Source organism: Mastigoproctus giganteus, chromosome 6 (genome assembly GCF_048544385.1).
Source record: "Mastigoproctus giganteus isolate SK-2022 chromosome 6, ASM4854438v1, whole genome shotgun sequence".
Lineage (NCBI taxonomy): Eukaryota > Metazoa > Arthropoda > Arachnida > Uropygi > Thelyphonidae > Mastigoproctus > Mastigoproctus giganteus.
Genome location: NC_143580.1, coordinates 53359136 through 53373774, shown reverse-complemented (window position 1 = coordinate 53373774; position 14639 = coordinate 53359136). Strand labels below are relative to the sequence as shown.

General features: G+C 36.5%; 1 protein-coding gene across 1 annotated transcript in view; it reads left to right on the top strand.

Moving 5' to 3' along the window:
- Positions 1-14639, top strand: part of LOC150084275 (beta-alanine transporter-like) — a 138486-nt gene that overhangs the window by 80832 nt on the left and 43015 nt on the right. Inside the window, exon 7 of the mRNA XM_090375138.1 lies at positions 848-948. Within this exon, the coding sequence (XP_090231264.1) occupies positions 848-948 (101 nt within the window). The remainder of the gene's footprint in view (positions 1-847; positions 949-14639) is intronic.

The window sequence follows — 14639 nt, the reverse complement described above, 5'->3', positions numbered from 1 at the left end:
GGATTTAAACCGTAAAAGTGATAAAAATTGTAAATGAATCTTATGTAATTTGTAATGAAATTATCTTGATTAACTTATACATTAATTATCCTCAGTAACTTGTACCACTGATATTATCAGCAATTGTATTACAAAACTACATTCTAGATAAAAAAAAAAAAAGAACAAGAACATATTTGAAATCATGCAAAACTGGGTTTAGAAAGAAAATTGTTTACATCTTTGATGAAAAAAAAAGTTTCATTTTGTTGGTGAGTGTAACCTGCCTGGTTCTTTAAATTTATTCAAATTACCCACTACCAAATTACCCACCAGCTGGAAGTATTCCCCAACAGCAATTCTGTTGGGGAATACTTCCAGATTAGATTAGAATATATAAACAGAATAACTGTAGTAAACTTCTTGAGTGTGTTATGGATGATACTTTAAACCACTGAATATGATATTTGGGTTATGGCACTTGTCTCTTTTATAATAGTACAATCTCTCTATTCACTTTATTTTATCAGTAATTACAAATACACATTTCAAACTTTCTTCCACTGGCTGTTTAGTGGATTACTTGCCTTAAATGTTTACCACATGCAAGTTACTACAACAGATCCGGGTAGGTGTGAGTGATCACCTAAATGTTTATGCGTTCGTTAAAAACAACCCTTGTGGCAGAGGGTATAGGATCAACAACTTTTATTGCATTTTTTTTTTTATCCCTTCTCCTTACTTATTAGTGATTATAGCATGGTTATATTTTAAAATTTGTCTTCTTTAACAGCTAAGTAAACATTTTTAACATTCAGCCTGGCAAAAGTTACAATTCATGTTAATTAAATCAATTTTTTTGTTTCAGAATGATATTAAAATTCAACAGACTGAGCAAGAGTCCAGCATTCTAGATTTATTCCGTACCCCTCATTTGAGAAAGCACTCTTTAATTTTAGCATGTGCTTGGTGAGTTTCTGATTAAGTTTTTTGTGTTTACTCAGTTAAATATATCACAATTTTATTTATTTATTTTTTTTATTATGGGTATTTATTTATGGTAAGGAATCATTTTGTGTACCTTTACAGCAGATGCTCAGCTTGCTGTCTTTGATTGGCCTCTGAAATAATGTGCATTAACTTGGCCTATGTCAGCGCATCTTGGAGGATCATAGAAATGGAATAACTGATGAGGGCAGATGAAAAATCAGTACGTTAAGAAAGTCCCTTTCTTAATGTACTGATTTTTACTTTAGAAATAATTTTGAGAACTATTATTTTGTGGTATTTATTTTTCAGTTAAGTATATTTATAGAAGCATATATTTTTAAATCCAGAACAAATGAAGAAATGTCATACAACCCAAAAAAAAATCAATGCATAAGCAAAGAGTACAGCTTTAGTATTATTGATTGTCTTATTGATATTTATGGCTACAGTAAAAGTTCTACTTCTTGTTGGTGGTGTTCTAGATTTTTTCTTTCATTTATTGAGGTCTCCATGGTAGCACACATGAACGTTACTGTTCTGGCACCATCCAGTTACCCATCATCTCAGGTTCAGTTCTCATTTCAAACCAGAAGAAAATGCTACAAAGGTATTTTTCACTTGGGATTGAAGTTAGCCAGTCTCGGGTAAGATGTAGGGCACTTCGAAAAACTGATTTTTTTCCCATGTATAACATAAACAGTCTTAGAATATGTGCAATTTACAGGCATAATGTACAAATGCCTGAAGGCCTAGGTACTTGTCTTAAGGCGTGTGTGTATTAGTATAGAATTTAAACGTAAGCTAATTCCTCATTTTTTTTGGGGTCTTCACTAATAGAGCCCAAAAAATCACCCCAACAAATTCTGCTGTGGGGGGGGGGGGGCTCTTTCCTAGCTAAGTCATGGTGGCATACAATCACAACAGATATTCAGAAAATTTAACTAGCAAATTTTCCAGATAGCTTATTATTCCCTTGAATTGCACCCTAAATGTTGATGCAGCATCTGTGAGATGCCTTTTTGTTTTAATATATATAAATTAATATTTATATTAAAAATAAAATTTTATATACTTTTATAAATTTAAAAATTTAGTATTTATAAAAGTATAGTTTTTAAAAACTATACTTTTATAAATACTAAACATTTTGATACTAAATTGAAAACAGAGTTCTATTCATTATGCTTAACTCTCACAAAATAAATGAGAAATCAATAATATGAGAATTATCAAGGTCACATCCCCTGAATTGAAACACATTCCCATGGAGTGTGTGTACCAGATGCCATGTGAATGTATGTGTTTTTATACACTTAAGTTTGGCGAGCAATGATGCTCATTTTCTTGTACTCAACGGCGCCTCCGTAGCCAGGTGGGAAGGAGCAGCAGTGCGTAGCACACGCTTCTTGATTAGACCAGGGTTCGAGCCCGTCACCACCAAATACGGATGATGCGGAAAGGTCAGGAAATGGCCACCACATATCCCGGAGCAATATGGCCTAAGCTGCTAATGCTCCTAAAAACCAAAAACAACAACTTGTACTCAACCCCAAACCAAAGCTGCACAGCAAGGTTAGACAGGTCTTGCTGGCATCTCACAGACACCACATGGGTTTTGGAATTAAGTTCAAGAAACACAGATGTTATTGCTAACCAAAATTTAAATTGGTCTCTCATAATTCATAGTCATAGCATAATGAAACAAAAGCAGAAAATACTGCTATAATCAGTTAGAAAATATTGGTGGTGAAAGATTCACAGTATGATTTAATTTTAATTTCAAATGTTAAAAAGTTGATGCTATGCACATAAGCAACAGAAGGTTAAATTCCTTCTTTCATAAATTTGTTATTACTTGACGAGCAATAATGTAACCAAGCAACAATGCAATCAAGTAATAACAATATACGACAATATATTTGACTTACTCTAATAACATTTCAAACCATTAAAGTAATTCAAGGTAAGCCTAGATATAAGGTACTTTGCTCCCTTGAAATAGCTGAGAATGTCTCTCAGATTCTTCAGCATATTTCACCTTCATTTAACAGTGTGTTAGACCTAATCTTTCTATACCTGTAAGAATTTAACTTGTTTTTAATAGTTTAAACCGAAATTTTATTTATTAATTTTATGTTTATACTTTGGGATAACTATATAAGGTCAGAAGAGTTCACAAGATAAAGAGAATACAAGAACATTATACCTTTTTTGGTAATCACATAGGCTTGAACCATCACTAAAAGAACATGCACATTTGTACCCTTGAACTTGACTACTCAGCTAGGCCTTAAATAAATTTTATTTATAATTCAAGGTGACCACATAAGGTCAGATTCATTCACAAGATATAGACAATATAAGAACATCACTGTATTTAGTAGTCATGCAGGCTTAAACCCTGACTACCCAAGAGTATGCATTTATGTACCCATACCCTTGACCACTCGGCGAGCAGTAGTGCATAGCACACGCTTCTTGATTAGACTGGGGTTTGAGCCCGTCACCACCAAATACGGAGGATGCGGAAAGGTCAGGGAATCACCACCGCATATCCTGGAGCAATATTTAGCATTAGCATTAGTAGAGGCATATGATGCAAGAAAGCAAGCTTATTCAGCATCAGCCAAAAAAAAAAAAAAAAAAAAAAAAAACAACCACTACTCCCATTTCACCCCTCCATTCGTTCGAAATACCTGTCCGGCTGAGCCTTAAATTTGTTTAGGCTATCAACTTCAACAACAAGCGATGGAAGTCTATTCCACAAACCAACTGCCCGCTGGCTAAAGGCAAATTTCCGACATCCATCTTTCCTCAATTTGAATTTATGCCATCTCAGGTGATTATTCTGAGCAAGAGGAAGAATCCCATCGGCATTGAGCATGCTCAAGCCATTCAAAACTTTATACACCTCTATCAGATCACCTCGCCGATGCCTAGTCTCCAGGCTCTGTAATTTGCAAAACTTAAGCCTTTCTTCGTAAGAGCAACCCTTTGTTCCATTCACTAATCTTGTTGCCCTTCTCTGTACTGCTCAGAAAACTTCATATCTGCCTTCACAATTACCATCAGGTCCTTTTCACTCTCTACCACTGTCAGTGTAGTACCACACAATTGATACGTTACTCTGGGGTTACTGCTTCCCATATGCAGTATTTTACATTTGTCAATGTTAAACTTCAGTTGCCACCCTCTCAGCCCATCTGCTCAACTTTTCTAGATCCTCTTTCAGCAGCTTAGTGTCATTAACAACCCTGCCGACCTTTGTATCACTGCTAACGTGGACATTAAGCCTGATATACCATCATCAATATCATTAATCAATACTGAAAACAGCAATGGACCCAACACTGAACCCTGGGGGACACCACTAATAACATTAGTCCATGAAGAGTAGCGTCCATTGATTACCACTCTGTCTTCTCCCACTCAACCATCCCATTACCCATAGCAGCAATTTGCCTCCAATGCCACATTGCTCCAATTTGTGCAGCAGTCTTCCATGTGCACCAGTATCAAAAGCCTTTCTAAGATCCAAATATATGATATCAAAATTATTCTTTGCATCCAGTTCCTTTGTGACAACATTATAGTACCCAATCAAATTGGTCAGACAAGACTTCCCCTTAACAAACCCATGCTGTATCCGAGCTGTAACTGAAGTCTGGTCTAGATGATCCTGCAATGCTTCTTTAACTAGTACCTCCATTAGTTTCCATGGAACAGAAGTTAAACTAACAGGTCTGTAATTACCTGTGTCTCCCTTTTATCCTCCTTTGTTTGTTATTTGGTTTTAGGAGCATTAGCAACTAAGGCCATATCTCCGGGGATATGCGGTGGTCATTCACTGACCTTTTTTTAGGCACCTCCGTAGCCAGGTGGGAAGGAGCAGCAGTGCGTAGCACACGCTTCTTGATTAGACCGGCGTTCAAGCCCGTCACCACCAAATACGGAGGATGCGGAAAAGTCAGGGAATGACCACCGCATACCCCGGAGCAATATATATCCTTAGTTGCTAATGCTCCTAAAAACCAAATAACAAACGTAAAAACAACACTGACCTTTCCGCATCCTCCGTATCTGGTGGTCACGGGCTCGAACCCCGGTCTAATCAAGAAGCCCTGCTGCTCCTGCCCACCTGGCTATTATGGAGGCGCTATCCTCCTTTGTGGATTGGGATCACATTTGCACATCTCCAGTCCATGGATACCTCCCCTGAATCCAAGGAAGCTCTCATAATGATGGCTAAGGGTTTGCTTACTTCCTTTACTGCCTCCTTTAATATAACTGGATAGATTCCATCCACCCCAGGTACCTTTCTTATGTTTATCTTCAACAATTTATCCTCCACTTTACTCTCAGTTATTACAAGATTATCTAGCTTACTGCCAGAGTTTAATACACCTCTGGAATTCTCCTCCCTGAATAACTCCTCATGTGTGAATGTAGATGCAAAATATTCATTTAGTTTGTTAGCTACCTGAGCAGGATCATCAACAGTTGAACCATCGATATCAAGTGGATCAATCTGATTCATTCCCTTCCTTCTAGAGTTTACATAAGTAAAGAACTCTTTGCTGTTTTTATTTGCATCCTTTACCAAAGATTTCTCGTAATCTGCCTTTGCCTGCCTAATCTCCTTTATGACTTGGTTACAGACCAGCTTATATCTATCATAGTCTCCTCTGTCACCTGTTAATTTATATGGCTTCCAAGATTAATTCTTTGAATGCTTTCCATTTTGAATTTTCTTTTGGTAACATCATCAGTTGGTTCCGCCGTATAGAATTTAAATACTGTCTCAGACCACCGTAGTCACCTTTAAGAAATCAAAAACCCTTCCCTTTACCCTTGATAGTAGTTACCTCTGAGTAAATTCCTCTTCAGCACACTGTGATCACTGCCACCTAGTGGTTCCTTTATCTGCAGATTCTCGATGCATGAAGAATCACTACTGTTAATCAGATCAAGATTGTTACTCCCTCTATTTGCCTGCCGAACATGCTGCTGTAGAAAACAATCATCCAATAAATCCACAAAAGCCTTGCCAGTGTGTGAGTGACCAACCCACAAATTCCAGTCAATATCAGGGAAATTAAAATCCCCCATTATAAGCCACTCTAATTTACTGGCCCACTCTATTTATCTGCACAATTGCTCATTATACTCATCAGATTGATTAGGCCTATAACACACACGTACTCTCATTTTTCCTTTCCCAGAGTTTGTCACACCAAACAGACTCGACATTGCATTGTCCACCAACATGAATTGGATGCACTTCCTTAGATTTTATGTGTTTCTTAACTAACAACATAACCCCTCCTCCCTTCCTGTCCTGTCTATCCTTTCTGCACACATTGTACTCCCCAAATTCCAGTTCTGCACTTCTTATGTCTGTGTGCCACCATGTCTCTGATATCCCAACAACATCTGCCTTTGATGTCTTGAGTAGCACTTCAAGCTCATCAAATTAATTACCATACTCCTAGCATTGGTATACATGCACCTGTTTCTACTCTTAGTTACCCTAACACAACCATGTATTTACTTGTTCTACTATGACTCCCAGCAGTCCTGGAAATCCCAATTGCCTTGCTTTCCAGGCTGCTGCTCAATTGCATTTCAGTAGAAGCAGTGCATAGAATCACTTTCACCTCTGCCAGCAGCTAATATTAATCTATTAGTCCGTGTATCCCTCAAAGCTAGCAGTTTTCCGACCCACCTAACTCTGCCTTGATAGCATCAGCAAATATTCTTGCACACTTTCTATTTAAGTGTATCCCATCCCTGTAGATGCAGTCTCTCCTGTTAACAAGCACAGACCAGGCTGAGAAAAATTCTTCCCCTTGAACCTTGCACAATCTCTCCAGGGCCGAATTTATCGACAAGGCTCTCATCATATACTCCCTCCTATTGTGTCTGGGCAGAATTGCAGACACTTTCAAATTCAGCCCTAACTCACGGCTTTTTTTCAGCATTGACCTGTACTTTTTAAGTAATTCTACCGGTCTCCTATTCTTAATATCATTAGTGCCAACGTGTACAACAATATCACCCTTCGTGCCCTTAAAGGATGATATCTGCCCTACAACATCATCAACCTTTGCCCCTGGCAGACATACCCTGGTCCTGTTCTATTTATCCTTTTTGCACAATATGTTCCCCGGTTCCCTGACAATAGAGTCACCGACAACAACTAGTTCCTTTGGGACCAGCGCATTCTGCTTTGCGGGGTTGCTGCTGTGTTTCCTGATGTTCAAGTGCAAGCTCTGGCATTGATGTGGGCAGCTGAGAGCTTGATGGGCCCCTCAATTTAAATCCTTCGAGGGCATCCACCCTGTCCTTCAAGCTCTCATATAGGCCCATAACAATGCTGAGTTGGCACCTGATTTCCTCACACTCATGCACACACAGACATTCCCCTTGGCAATATCATGTCCCGTTCTTGATTGCTCCACAAACATTAAACAAGCAGTGCATTTCAAAAGACTGTGATTCAGAGGACAACTGCCCCTCTCAGTTCTCCCCTGAGCAACTGCACTCCCATTACTTTGAGCCTTTTGCTTTGCTGCTGTGGTCTGAGTCATGATTTCTATTCAATTTCCAATAAAATAATCCTAAACTTATATCTAAATGCAGTTATAATACTATATATATGTATTTCAGTATCGAATATTATTTCCGTGTTACGTTATATGACTTTCTTATCTCCCGTCAAGTTATATGTATTAATTTATAATGTTACATTTGTAAAAACTAGGTCATTATATTTATTTAGTTATCATCATCATCATGAACTTGGTCCGGCTAGGTCTTTTAAGACCTGTTCCGTTGTAGCTCTTGGAGGTGATCTTGATGTTACCATCGTTGTCTTGGTCCACCAACATCTCTCTGGTCTGGGTTCATTCTATGTGGCTGATCCATTTTCCTGATACCGTTTTATGGCATTTACTATGTTATCTACTTTTAATTTCTCACGGATATATAAATTTCTTTGGTGGTCTAGTCTTGTAAAGCCTAATAATGGTCTTAAAAATCTCATTTGTGCTGCTTCTAGTTTGTGTGCATATTTCTTTTTTATGACCCAAGTCTCACAGCTGTAGAAGAGGGCTGGTTTTGAAGTGATATTATGCAGTCATAATTTTGTTTCAGTTGTCATTTGTTTTCCGAAGTGGCATTTAATCGTTCCATTCATTTTATTATATTTTTGTAGTTTAGTGTGGATGCCTTTCCCTTCATTTGATATTAAATTTCCCAAATAGGTGAAGTCAGATATTTGTTCTATTATTTTATCATAAATAACAATTTTGACTCTGTATGTTTTTCCCACATAATCCCATTGATTTTGTTTTTGAGGTGGAGATTTTCATCTCATACTTCTTACCTATTTTATTAAGTTCATTTGCTGCTATCTGTAAGTTCACTTCGGATTTTGCAATTATAACTTGATCATCAGCATATAATATAGTTTGGATTTTATTCCTGTTGTTCAACTGTATTCCGTTGTTAATTGTTTGTTTCCATTCTTTAATAATTTTATTGATGTAGATATTAAATAAATTTGGTGATAGTCCACATCCTTGTTTTACTCCTTTATTGGTGTTAATTGGGTCTGATAGTTGGCGATTAGAATATTTTATGCAGACTTTTGAGTTTTTATATAGGCTTTGGATTGCTTTCCGGAGTTGGGTTGGGATATCTTCTTCACATAGAATCTGCCAAAGTTTTTCCCAGTTTACATTGTCATGCTTTTTCATAATCAATAAAGAGCAGAAATGTTGGAAGATTGAATTCTTTTCTTTTCTCCAAAATTTGTTGTAGTGAGAAAATGGCATCTATTGTGCTTCTCCCTTTTCTGAACCCACATTGTTCTTCTTCTCAGAATTGTTCACTGTAGTTATTAAGTTTATTCTTTAGTATATTAGAGTATAGCTTTGCAGCAGTTGACAGCAGTGTTATCCCTCTGTAGTTGTTAGGGTTATTTCTGGAGCCTTTTTTGTGTAAATTGATTACTATTCCTGTTTCACAATCTTTGGGTATCTGTTGTTTATGCCATATGATGTTAAATAATTTTAGTAGTGCGTTTTTTAGTAAGGTGCCCCCATATTTAAATAGTTCTACATTCAAATTGTCTGTGCGTGGGCTTTTTTGGTTTTTTGATTTTTGTAATATTAACTCTAGTTCTTCCATTGTTATATTTTCTTCATCTTTGGTTATCACAGATTCATCTTCCAATTCCCTAGTGCCTGAGTTATACCATAGTTTGGAATAGTGTTTCTTCCATTCTGCTTGGGAGATGGAGTTGGTTTTTATTTGATCATTTGTGTCTAGTTGTAATTTCTTAAAAATTTTAAAACCTCTTCTCTGTGGGCCCGTGATATCACATTCTAAAGATTTAACAAATTTATCCCAGTCGGATTCTTCTGGTTAGTTTTCTGACTTCTGCTCGAAGTTTTTATATTTTATGTGTAGATGTAGGTCTTTAGTTTGTAGGAACAGTTTATAGGTCTTTTTTTTCCTCACTGATTGTTTGTTTCAATTCTTCATTCCAAGTTCTTAGCCATGGAGTCTTTATAGGAGTCTTATATCCAAGACTTTCTTCAGCAGCTCCCAGAATTGATTTTTTCATGTTTGACCAGATTTCCTCAACGTTATCACTTTCATACAGGAATTTAGTGCTTTCGTCTTCCAACAAATGTATTTTTAATTTCTTAGTAGTTTTTGTTGGTATTTTCTTTTAATTAAGATAATTTCTTTTTATTTTGAAAGTGCTTTCTACTAGGTAGTGATCACTGTCAATTTCACTGCCTCTGAATACTCTAGTGTCTCTAATTTTGTCATTTAAAATTTCATTAATGATAATATAATCTATTATAGACTTTGTGTTTCTTGCTTCCCATGTGAATTTATGGATATTCTTGTATCTGAAAAAAGTATTTGTAATTTTAAATTTATTAAAAATGCAGAAGTCTATCAGGCATCTTCCATTATCGTTGACCACAGGTTCGCCTTCTGATCCTATACATTTGTCTACTGATTGAGCACCAGCCCTTGCATTAAAATCTCCTGCTAGTATGAGATACTCGTTTTTGTTAGTTTGGTCTATGATCTGTTGTAATTCATCATAAAATTCTGTGGTTTCATCAATGTTGCCTTCTACTGGTGTGTAGATGCTAATGATTGTTATTGTATAAGATAGAATTTTTAGTCTTGATTTCAATATTCTGGGTGATATCCAAGAGTAGTCTAATATTTTGTTTTCCCATTCTTTCTTTATCATAACAGCAACTCCCGATGATGCCCACATTTCACTTGGTACACCGGAGTATATCAGTATGAAGTTACCTATTTCTTTGGATCCTTTGTTCTTCTTTTTTGTTTCGGTAATGACTGCTATGTCAATATTTCCATTTTCTAGTTCCATGGTCAATTCATCTAATTTGTGATTTATTCCCCTAACGTTCCAAGTTGCTACTTTAAGTTCCTTGATCGTAGTCCTATATCCATTGCCTAGGTCGTTATCCTTGAGATCCGTCCAGTTTTTTCCCTTGAGCTTATTTCAAGTATTTAGAATGTCCCTCGGATAGGTTACCAGCCTTTCGCGGGGTAAGTCTAGTGGTGGGGCTGCCACCTTATATCCTCTACACAGGCTTCAGGTGCAGCATTTCCTCTGTATGTGATGGGACAGTTATACCACTGTGACTCAGTCGCCAGAGCCTCGTCTGTGGAAATGGGTCAGTTCACCCCGAGAAGGTGAGTTTGACATTTGGGTAGGAGAGGTTATGGAATGCACGTTACCACCCCTTGAACACACCCATTTTATTTAGTTAAAAAAGTACAATTTAATTGACAATGAAATTTAATAAGATTAGTAAATTTTACTGATTAATTGATACTATACTCACTATCTAGTTTTCCGTTTAACCTTACGCCATCTAGTTTGTTGTATCATATAACAATGGCGGCAAGTTACGAACGGTAAATCTACGGACACAAGGTATTAATTACTTTTAAAATAAACCACGGAGCTTGACTAGGTCTGTAAGCCACTTATAGAAAATAATTTAATCTAACAATTAAGTCAATAAAACAGCTAAATATAATTAAAAACTTACCGTTCGTGGGAGCTGCAAAACTTGTCCAACTTGGATTAAATACCCTTACCGATACTAAGTAATACCCTACAAAATCTCTATTTAAGTTCAAATTAAACTAAATTATTGTTACTAGGAATATAAAGAAACTCTACAAAATAAAATTAATATGCTAATTTAAGTCAATAAAAAAGCAAAAATTTGATTTGAAATGAATATGATTGCATAAAATTGTTAATTTTGATTACATATTATTACACATTTTTTATTTGTTAAAGGTAAGATTTAGTCTTGAATTAGTTAACAAATAACTATTAGTAACCATCAGGTAAAGAATTAAGTTTTAACAGTTTTAAATAATCTGACATTAGTTATTAAATTGGTTAATAAGATTAATAATAAATCAGTTAGCATTAAATAAATGTATATATAGAGAAGCGATTATAGCAGTGATGCTGGTTTGCTTATACGCATAGTTGTCTAGCAGTTTATGGCTGTTTCATCTACAAATATCACTGAAAATTATCTGACTTCACCGAAAGCATTCACCTTTTTAGCATATTTCAGCAGAAGAAATATTGACGGGAAAGAGGCTCTGATATAATACAGTTAGACGACCTCTGGAAACCAGGCGAAAACCAGTTGTAATCAGCCTTCTGCACTAAGTGGGGATCTGCTGTAGTCACCTTTCCTCTTCAAGAGCATCTTGTGGGATACATGATGACTCTTTCTATGATTAAAGCCGGCCCCTTTTAAAATATGCCATGTGGTAGGCAATGACATACCACCACATTATCTGATGCCACAGAGACCATAACAAAACCAACTCCAAAAACTGCTGTTAAAGGAAGACCTGCAACTAAGTGGAAGGATGGGATCAGTGAACTTTTGGGCATGACATTTTGTGATGCCGTTCGTATAGCATATGATCAATGCAGTTGGAGGATTTTGTTGGTGGCCACAACAGCTCCTCAGGGAACTATGTGACTGGAAGAAGAAGAGAAATGTATAACTATGAATAATTCATGTCAGATGAACTGTTGAGACACACATGGCAGAGAAAAATATGTATGAGATGCATATAAATTATCATGTGCTACAGAAGCCTATGGTGTATATATAAGTCAAGCCACAAAGGAAGTTAGGCAAGCCAAGGCAGATTACGAGAAATCTCTGGCAAAGAAAGCCAAGAAAAGCAGCAAAGACTTCTTTACGCATACTAACAGTAGAAAGAAGGGGTAGAATCACATTGGTCCACTTGATGTCCATGGTTTAACAGTTGATTGAACCTGCTTAGGTTGCTGACAGGCTGAATAGGTATTTTGTGCAAATAGGTATTCACACGAGGAATTCTTTAGAGAACGGGATGCCAGAAGTTTATCAAACTCTAACTAAATGATTTAAATGGGAACTAAATGATATTGTAATAGCTGAAAGGAAAGTGGAAGAGAAATTATTTAAAAGATAGAATAAAGGCACCAGGGGTGGATGGGACTAGCCAATCATATTGAGGGGAGGCAGCAAAGGAGGTAAGCAAACCTTTAGCCATAATTATGAGGGCATCCTTGAATTCAGGGAGGTCCCCACAGAATGGAGATATGCAAATGTATTCCCAATTCACAAAGGGGGATCACAGGGTGACATGAGTAATTACAGAAAAATAATTGGGTCACTGGTTAAAGAAGTAATACAGGATCATCTAGGCAAGTTCAAGTCTAATGTCAACAAATATCTTCTTTCGTCTTCTCAACCTCCAACCAAGCACGGTACTAAGCACTATAGGTTCTAATACCTCTCGTGTTTGGGATTTTCATAAAAAAAAAATGCTGCAATTATACTTCAGACACAGCATGGATTTGTTAAGGGGAGATCTTGTCTGACCAATCTGATTGGATACTATGATGCAGTAACAAAGGAACTGGATGCAAAATATAATGTTGATATCATATACTTGGATTTAAAGAAAGCTTTTGATACTGTTGCACATAGAAAAATTGGAGCGGTGTGGCATTAAGGGCAAGTTAGTGCTATGGATAAAGGGATCGTTATTAATGGACACTACTCTTCATCGACTGATGTTATCAGTGGAGTTCCCCCTGGGTTTGGTACTGAGCCCATTGTTGTTTTCTGTATTTATTAATGATATTGATTAAGGTATATATCAGGCTTAATATCTAAGTTTTCAGATGATATGAAGGCTAGCAAGGTGGTTAATGACAGTAATGATGGTATGCTACTGCAACAAGATCTAGAAAAATTAGGCAGTTGGGCTGAGAAAAGGCAATCAAGGTTTAACATTGACAAATGAAAAGTACTGCATATGGGTAGCAGTAATCCCAGATTAGCATTCTAACTGTGTGGTACTACACTTGTGTTAATGGAAAATGAAAATTACAATATTCCAACTGTGTGGGTAGTTAAACTGTTGGAGCGAGTACAGAGAAGGGCAATGAGATTGGTGAAGTGCAGTCAGATATGACATTCTCTCAGCACTGCCGAAAGGCTGCCAAGAGAACACATGGCATTTTGTCAATGAAATACAGGAATTTTGCTAGTAGGAATAAGGAGTTGATTGTTCCATTGTATAAGACAATGATTAGGCCACATCTTGAGTATTGCATACTCAAGATGTGGCCTAATCAATAGTTCTGAAGGTCTCATTTTAGGAAGAACGTAGAACTGTTGGAGCGAGTACAGAGAAGGGCAACAAGATTGGTGAGGGGCTCAAGTTCTGTAAATTGGAGTGTCTGGAGACTAGGCACCTGTGAGGTGATCTGATTGAGGTTTATAAGGCTTTGAATGGTTTAAGCAAGCTGAGGGGATTCTTCTTCTTGCTCAGATTACACACTTAAGAGGACATAAATTAAAATTGAGAAAAATCAGTTGCAAAATAGATGTGAAGGATTTTTCCTTTAGCCAGTGAGTGGTTTGGTTACTAGAACAAACTTCCATCTGTCATTGTGGAAGTTGATAGCTTAAATTAATTCATGAAATAACTAGACAACCTTTTGGAACAAATGGATAGGTGAATGGGAAGTGGTTTTTTTTTTTTTTTTTTTTTTTTTTTTGGGCTGATGCTATATAAGCTTGCTTTTTTGCATCATATTCCACTACTAATGTTAATGTGATGTCCTATCTAATCTAAAATAATGCTAATATTATATTATACCCACTTACTTTCTATGTCTAAATATTTTGTTGCTGCTAGATTAGGCATTACTTCACACTTCATGACTTCAGAAATGTTTTCCTGTGATTTCCCATTTGCAGGTGTTTGTTCTCTTAATCCTGGAATGTGCAGTTCCAGTTTAGTCCCCTTACTTTCTATTTCTCAAGTTTTGGAAAATCCAATTTTCTCAGGTTTATTTGCTATTAAGTCTCACTTAAAGTATTCTACTAAATTCTATGATTGTTGCACCCATTTTCATTTACTGCCTTTAAAACATCACTACACTATACTGTACTCAGCCCAAATCTTTGAATAACTAAGTCTTCTGAATAAACCCCCAGCTTTTTAAATAATATAAATTTTAACTGCCTTCCAAGGCCTCTTAGACAACATTCAGCATTTGA